We start from the raw sequence: 9,007 nt of genomic DNA on the forward strand, positions 1-9,007 counted from the left end.
TTTAATTTAAAAACTAATTACTTTCATATTTGATATAAATTAATTTATTAAATATTTTTTTGTGTATATAAGTATTTTTATACTACTAAATAATATATTAAATGAGTAAAAAAATTCAAAAAAAAATTATATGACACACTTTTAACTATTGAAGAATAGCGTCAGCCAATATATTCTCCAATTTTTTTTTATTATTTAGAAACTAATTACTTTAATATTTGAAATACAAGTTAATTTTTTAAATAGTTTGTTTATTTTTGTGTATATTGCTAATTACTATATTTTATCTTTTTATACTACTAAATAGTAGATTAAATGAGTAAACTATTTTCAAAATATATATATATATATATATATATATATATATATATATATATATATATATATGCCCAACGGTTTTAACTATGAAAGTGTCACCCAAATAAATAGTATTTTCATTTGTATGTATTTATGCATTGAAGGACAATATTTTTTAGTATGAACAAAAAAATTCTCCTATATATTCTCCAAATTTTTTTAACTTAACAATTAATTACTTTAATATTTGCAATACAAATCAATTTATTAATTAGAATGAGCGATGCATTTAAGCAAAATGCGTTGGCCAATATATTCTCCAAAAATTTTTTAGCTTAAAAACTAATTACTTTAATATTTAAAATACAAATTAATTTATTAATTAGTTTATTTATTTTCATGTATTAATAATTGTTATATTTAATCTTTTTATACTACTAAATAGTATATTAAAGGAGTCAAAAAATTGTCAAAACAAAAGGAATTTTGTATAGCCGACACTTTTTTAATATCAAAGCGTCGCCCAAATTTAATTTGTTAAAATATATATTTTTTTTTCGTTTGTATATACATATGTAATGAAACACAATTTTTAGTAAGAACAAAAAACTATTTATAATATTTCTTAATATCAAATAAATTTATGGACTACTTATATATTTCTACGTAGTTTATAAATATATATTGCTAATTACTATATTGGCCGTACTAAAGTGCTGCTCCATGCTAAACATAAAAGCCAATTCTTTCCTTGTTGGGGCAACTACAAAATCAATATTATTTTGATATTTCTAAATAATTTAATAATTCATTATTAATTAGTATATATTTTTTAACTAATCAACGATTTTTTTATCTGTATATAAATTCTTTAATATTTATTTTTACATTTATTACCTTAATGTTAATTTTAGTTTCTTCTTTATTATTATATAACTAATAATAACTATTTTTTAAAATAAATCTAAGTACGGCCGATTCTTTAACATATTTAAGAGTCGCCCAACTCTAATTTAATAATAATATTTTTTTATATTTTCAAATAATTCACTAATTCATTAATAATATATTTAATTTAAAATAGTTAATTTAAACATTATTTTTACTACAATTTAAAAATAATTAATTTTTTAATATTTCAAAGCACAAAAAAATTGCATTTGTAAATAATTTGCAACTTAATTGGCATGTCTTCAAAGCTAACTAATTTATAAACAATTTTTTTTTTGAATCTCTATATAATTTCATCAATAACTATTTTTATATTTCTAGTGTGATAATTTTTATTAATTTTTCTTTGTTTTATTATTATATAGCTAAATAATTTTTTGTTTCAAATAAACGATGTTTATGTATAAAGAGTCTTCATATGTTAAAAAAAATAGACACTTGTTTTGTTAAAGCATCATCCAATAGCATCACAAAATAAATATTAATTTCTGATTTTTAAATAATTTATTAATTCATTATTAATTAATATATTTCTAAATTTAACTAATTTAATAACAATCTTTTTTATCTCTATAATTTCTTCAATATTTATTTTTATATTTCTTACTTTTTTTATTTTTTTATATTTCTTACTTGATAATTTTAATTTTATTTTCTTCGTTATTATTATATAGCTATATTAATATATGTTGAATAAATTCAAGTAAGGCGCACGCTTTTTGTCATCTAAGCGTCGCTCAATTCTAATTCCGTAATAATATTATTTAAACATTTCCAAATAATTCTCTAATTCATTAATAGTATATTTGTAAATGTAATTCACTTAATTAGTATTTTTTTATTCCTATAGGATTTAATCAATAATTATCTTAATATTTCTTATTTTGATAATTTTTGTTTGATATATATTTTTCTTTATAGTTATATAGCTAGACAGTATATATTTTTTTAGTAAATCTGACCAAGACTGACGCTTTTTATCACCTAAGCATTGCCTAATTCTAATTCCACAATAATTTTATTTTTATATTTCCATATAACTCACTAATTCATGAATATTATATTTCTAAATCTAACTAATTTATTACTATTTTTTATTGCTATAAAATTTATTCAATAATTATTTAGATATTTCTTTTTTTGACAATTTTTATTTAATATATATTTTTGTTTATAGCATTATACACATTGTTTTTAGACACTAAAGCGTCGCCAACTATACATATATGTCAAAAATAATTTTTTTTTTCCATTCATATAATTATTGAATTAAAAAAATTTGAAATGAATTATAATACATAAGACAACACTTTGGTAAATGAAAAGCATCGCTTATTAGTTTATTTACTTATAATGATCAAAATGAAGGACAGTTTAGTTTATTTAAACATAAATATATTTAATAATATGCAATGAAAATTAAATCATTAAATTTTTAACTTCATATTTATTATAATAATTTTATTTTTAAAGTGTCAAGCCTATATCTAAATTTAAGTGACTCTTTAAGTGTCATCTTCTTCAAGACTTTTACAGGCACATTCCATATAAAAGAGTCAGCTAATAATTTTTATTCCAAAAAAGATATAACACTGGAAGATGACATTATTGATGTTTGGTATTAAGCAATGCTTGTATAATAAAAGCGTCGTCTTATGTTAGTATTACAGTCAATGTTTCATCTCAACATAGTGGCTTTCTTTTGGAGGATGCAGTATTTATGTAGCGTCATATAATTAATGTTGTTAGTTTGCCATTTTCACATAATGAGATCTATCATAGTAAAATTTGATAAAACATTCACAATGCTTGCTTTAGTTGCTTATTAAAATTAAATATATATAATAAATTATAATCATTCTATAATACGGATGTTCATATTTTTTCAAATATTAGTAAAAATAATAAATTTTAAAAAAATTATTATTTTTTTAATCTTCAAAAATCACAATACAAACATTTACACATTAAAAAAAAATATATATATATATATATATTTTTAGCTGAAAACATTAAAAAAATATATATGTTCATACTATAGAAAAACTTTTATGAGCAATATAGTAAGCACAAAAAAGAAAGAACTCACCTTCCCCAACCTTAATTTGGAACTAAAGTTTACCCTCACTGAATTTGCATGCAATTATAAATAAAGTTGATAAACAAAGTGGTGCATATTATATTATCGCATCATTTTCAGAACATTACTTTTGATTTTAATTTAAAAGTCCTTCTCCAAACTTTCGCCCTTTCTCTTTTTTGACTACGAAACTTATATATATATATATATATATATATATTATGGTGAAGCTATGCCAAATGCAAAAAGATAAGAGGGAAAAAAAAAATCTTAAATGAATCTTAATTGTATGATCATAATTAAGCCTTGAATCCTCACTGTATTATAAAATAGCAAATATAGTATCGTATGCGTTATTTTTTTAAATTAAATCAAATTAACAATGAAAAAAACTAAATAGAAAATGCATTTGATTGCCACCAGAAGGACCCAATCCCCTTGTCACTCTCTCTCTCTCTCCCCACCCACCCGGCCACCCCCCTCTACGAGTAATGCTGATGAAATAGTTTTCATAGGCAGAATTTGACAACAAAATCATTATTTTTTTTATCCCATTTTTATTATCAACAAAAATAAAAAATAAAAAATATTGCTAATAAAATGAAATTCCACTACAAGCGCCTTTTGGAAATACCATCTGGTTTGGGACTGTCTTTATATTGATTTGGTCAAAGATGTAAATTTTGTACATCATATATCTATTTTAGTAATTACAAATTTTAGGCAATTCAGCACTATAATTTAGATTTTTTTTCTTTTTTTTTTCCCGAGGTATCAAGATAGAAGATCTGAAATTCAAACCCTAAAACTTTGCCATTGGAAATAATGGTTTTTTTATATTATTATTATAATTTAGTAGAGGGGGGATTTTCACCAGTATCAAAGTAGAAAATTTAAAATATATATTTTTAATAGTTTTACAATTGAACTAAGAATACAAATATAATAGTTATTTTTTGATAATTGAAAATAATGATGTCCTGTTCAGGACATAATTTATCTACAATTCTTACAGTTATAAAACTTTTATTCACATGATTTATCAAACACTTAATTATTATTATTTTTAAATAAAAACACTTATTAATTATTTAAAAAATATATTTTTTTTTTTACCATTTTCAAATGTAAGCTGTTTACCAATTAAGTCTATTGCATTTGTCTAAAAAAACATTTATTAATTGATTCTTCTGGCAACAATTATTGGATAAGTTATTGCAATAACATTAATATGTTATAAAAGAACGTAACATCTGATTGAAAATATTTAGTATCAAATCATATAAGATATAAAAAGGAAATTGGACGGTGGAAATTATTTTTTCTCCTGGCCAAAGGAAACAAAAACAAAATTAAAGTGTTTTCAACGAATTATTGCCGTATCCGAACATATGTGAATGGAATTATTTGATTGAATTATTCTATGCTCGGAAGAGCAGGAAGAAAATGCATTCAATTATTGGAACCTTTAATTAAATTAAAGAAATTAATGTAAAAATTTCAAAAAGAAAAAAAATAGAAAAAGAAAAAAAGGAATAACATCCAAGCAATTTCTAAATCATCAGGTATTGAAAAAGACAGTGATTGTATGCATATGTGGGGACATGCATGAGATATTGGCAAGTTATTACAGACATGAAAGTTTGAGGATAGGGTCCCATAAAGATCAAAACAAAAGGAAGACACATCTTTTTTTTTTTTTTTGGTTCTTTTTTTTTTCCTTTGGTGAGTAGAAGACCCATCTCTTTTAGATCTTCTTTCATCACCTAAATTATATAATATATATTTTTTTATTATATATGGGATACCAAGAGTTTCTTTCTTGGGAAAACGAGGGGTCAAAGACAAATTCACAAGGATTCCTACTACACTTTAATTTATACCATGCTGGCTTTAAGCCTTTAACATGCCTCAGAATTTTCATGTAATATTCTAATCTTCTTGAGAAGCTTTTTCTGTTTCTTTCCGAGGGTTCAAAATTACCATATGAACACCATTGCAATGAGCTAGTAAAAGCACAGGAGGTTCCATCAGAAGAACACCTTGTATATTTTTGCATACAAGCCGGGCTTACAAGCATCCAGTTTATGAAAATTCCTGATCTTATTAGTAATAAAAGAAATGAAACTTCCTTTCCAGAGAAAAAAACTGTAAATGATTTTATTTTTTCCTATTTAAGTTTGTGTAAACCTTATATCTCAATCCATTGTACAATGATAGCTGGATAAAGGATAAAAATATCATAAAATATAAGTAAAACAATCTGCATATACATTCAAACTACTCTGTAGCAAGAACTTGGCTATTGATGGAATGAATTGCTTGTCTGATCTTTTGTGTAAGGTGTTGAACAAGTTCCAATGAAAAAATCTGTCTGCTTGCAATTATAAAAATCCTCCAACAGGCTTCTGCTCGTAACCGTACCTTGATGAGGAGAGATGGACAGCCAGATTCTTATTTCAGATGAAAGACAAAATTGAGAACAACATGCACTCAAGTCTTCTGTTTAAGAACAGTGCCTATTAGACGTTTCTGGCTATCGATTCTTGCTTCTGAACTATTCTTGGCCTTCAAACTACTCTTTTGATTGGCTCGAGGCCATTCTATACACCCTTTCATCCCTTGAGTTATGTGGGGATTTGCCAAGTCCGATGAAAGCCACTGTCCATTACGTCTCCGCTTGTTTTCATCCACCCCTCTATTGGGAGAAGTTGTTCCCACACTAGAAATTGTCTCAGTTGAAAGCATTTTATCACCCTCATCAAAGATCATCTTATAAAGACCATTACATGGGTATGATCTCCAAATCTTGGACACAGAAGAAGCCTTCTGTTTTGATTGCTTTACTGACACTGAACAAACCTCACTGATTTCTGTATTTGGAGAATCCTGACCTGCATGTTCATCACATTCACTTTTGCTCCTCGGAACATTGTTTCCCTTACTGACCCTTTTATGTGAGGAATTATACTCTTCCAGTGAATAACTAGAACCCTGATCCTCGGCATGATACACAGTGTCAAATCCTTGTGCATCATTTGCAAAACCACTATTATCATCACTAGGGCAGTCCAAGTAAGTCAGGGCAGGGTTCTTGTCAAGCACATTATCATAAGGACTAGCTTTCTGGATTTTGGAATCGTGGTATGTGTGACTGCCAATGCTAATGCAGGGTCCAATCCCCATCTCACCTTCACATTCTCCAATTTCCTTAAGAAGAAAGAATATGTCATCCGATTTTTGGGGAACATAAGTAAATTCCTCCATGTCTTGAAAAGTTATTGATTTAACTGCCTGTAGTATCAACTCAGCTTTTCTTAACTCGCTAACGTCCAGGGTTCCACTTCTTGATCTTATGAAAGTTTCAAGATCTGTTATCAGCTTGTTCATTTCACAATATTTACCTTCAAGAGCCAGTTTTGCATCATTCAGTTTCATGTGTACTCGTTCTTCACGCCAAACCTCTGCAATCTGCAACATCTTCCTCTCTTCTTCCAATTCTTCCTGAACTTTCATTGTTTCTCTCTTCAGTCTCTCAACTTTGGTCTTGTCCTCTCCAATTTGTTTAGCCAGTTCTTTACAAACTTCTTCCAAGAGCTCTCTACTTTTCTTTTCTTCCTCATACTCTTTCTTAAATTGCTGTGCTGATAAATTGGCATTGGCTAACTGATTTGCCAAACTGATGTTGATAACTTCCATTCTCTGACGACTTTTCCTCTCCCTGCCTAATCCATTCATTAATTCATCAACATCTGCACGGTTCCTTTCGTGTTCTTTCCTCTTCCATGTGATTCTTTCCTCTTCAAGCTTCTTCAAGAAGCGTTTGACTTTCTTCTTATACAATTCCCTCTTTGCTTCAAGCTCGCGAATTTGTACTCTAGCTTGTGCTAGTTTTGCTTGCAGATCCAAAACAACTGAGCCATTACTGATTCGTTGACCCTTAAGCAGCTTTGGATGGCTGTAAACATAAGAGACATCAATACCATCAGATGCTTCTGAGTATCCTTGATCCCATTTTGTTACTCTCTCCAACACACGTCTGGGGCATGACATAGAAGATTGAAGCTAGAAATTTACCACAACAAAAGAAAAAAATAATGGAAGATCAAGATTTAAGTAGTGAAACCTTAATGATCAAACAAGTAACACACAACATGTTAATATGAGGTTGCTGAGCAGCAATTGTTAGCTGCAGCAAACAAAAGGCAGGCTACCACCATTGCTTTGTTACAGCAAGAACTAAAAGCTACAGAATCCTCCAGACAAGAAATGAGCATAAACAAAGTGATTTAACATTGAAAGCAAAATGCAAAGGCATGGAATGGTGAATGGATGCGACAAGGGAGGGGAATTCCCCGAGGGACACAAGATTTTTTTTTTTTTTTCTCATAATTATTAGGAACCATCAAGAAACTTTTGAGTAACCAGAAGAGGGAATGAGATATACCCTTCGTAGGATCACATTCTTTTGATCAGATTCCCCACAATCTCCGGTACCACGACAATGTGGAATCTTGAACTTTTTACGTCCAGTACCAGGCTGCAGAAAATGACATTACAGGATCTCAAATTTCCAAATTTACACAAAAACAACTAAAAGTCTAACTAAGCTTACCACACCAAGAAAATTGAAACAAGATCCATAGAGAAACATGAACATCATTAGGGGAGGCTTATGTTTTTCTGGTTTAAAATACAGATTCCAAATGTTCAGGCAAAGGAGCTTTGCTGTACTTGAACAAAATCATAAAGTATCTCAGTCCTCGAGAAACAACTAAACTAATAAAAATTGATTGAAATTCAAGACAGGCAACCGAAAAAAAAAAAAAAAACAAAAAAAAACTTCAAATTTTCTCCAACTTCTACTTAAGAAAATACAAAATAACCAAAAATTATAATTGACAATACAGAATTTTCCTACGGATTAAAATCCAAAAACCCAGAATTTCCTCGAGAAATAAACTCAATTTTCATAAACGAAAAAAGAAATGGCAGATCTCCAGGCAAAAATCACATGGAAAATTATACAGACCTCGGGACCTAAGCGATAACTACGTCCACTAGGCAGAGCATCACCGCCACTGCCACTGCCACGGTAATTTTCCTTAAACCGCAGCTGCCAGAGACCCGCGGCGAGCTTTCTAGCGGAGAGCTCGGTTCCTCCATTGATACCGGCGAACGGAGCAGCAGCACGGGCGCCGGAGGCATGCTTGCTGTCAACGAACTTCCACTGAAGGAGTGGAGTGGACGGTTGCCGTCCGTCTCTCCCACGCCTTGAATTACTTGGTCTCCGGCGGTTAGAATTCGCCGGGAAATGAGGTCCGGCTACGTTGCTCATTTGGTTGTGTGACGTGTGGAATTCATGAGAGAGAGAGAGAGAGAGAGAGAGAGAGAGAGGTAGAAGAAAGATGGGTTCGTGTTTGGGAAAACGTTGTCGAGCGGACCATGCTTATAATGTGTACGTATCCCACTGGATTTTTCTTTTTTCTTTTTTTTCTAATTTTACTTTTTGTGATTTTTATTTAATATTTTTAATTTCTACTTATTTTGGTGCAGGCGGTCGGTCGTTGGAAATTGTGTTATTTCTTTGATGACTCATTTTTCTCATAAAAATAATAAAGAAAATCCATACATTTAATTACTTGCGAAGACAGCCCAGTGTCACGGTCCTACATTTTA

The 9,007-nt window shown here is 28.9% G+C and overlaps 1 protein-coding gene across 1 annotated transcript; it reads right to left on the reverse strand.

Annotated features, from left to right (window-relative positions):
- Positions 1-5,460: 5,460 nt before the first annotated feature.
- LOC107419537 (uncharacterized) lies at positions 5,461-8,753 on the reverse strand. Its single transcript, XM_016028284.4, has 3 exons — positions 8,361-8,753; positions 7,776-7,868; positions 5,461-7,393 (listed from the first exon to the last, which is right to left on the reverse strand). Exons 1-3 carry the CDS (start codon positions 8,664-8,666, stop codon positions 5,822-5,824), a joined length of 1,971 nt encoding a protein of 656 aa, XP_015883770.3. The 5' UTR covers positions 8,667-8,753; the 3' UTR covers positions 5,461-5,821.
- Between the last annotated feature and the right edge of the window lie 254 nt (positions 8,754-9,007).

This window comes from Ziziphus jujuba, chromosome 1 (genome assembly GCF_031755915.1).
Source record: "Ziziphus jujuba cultivar Dongzao chromosome 1, ASM3175591v1".
Taxonomy (NCBI): domain Eukaryota; kingdom Viridiplantae; phylum Streptophyta; class Magnoliopsida; order Rosales; family Rhamnaceae; genus Ziziphus; species Ziziphus jujuba.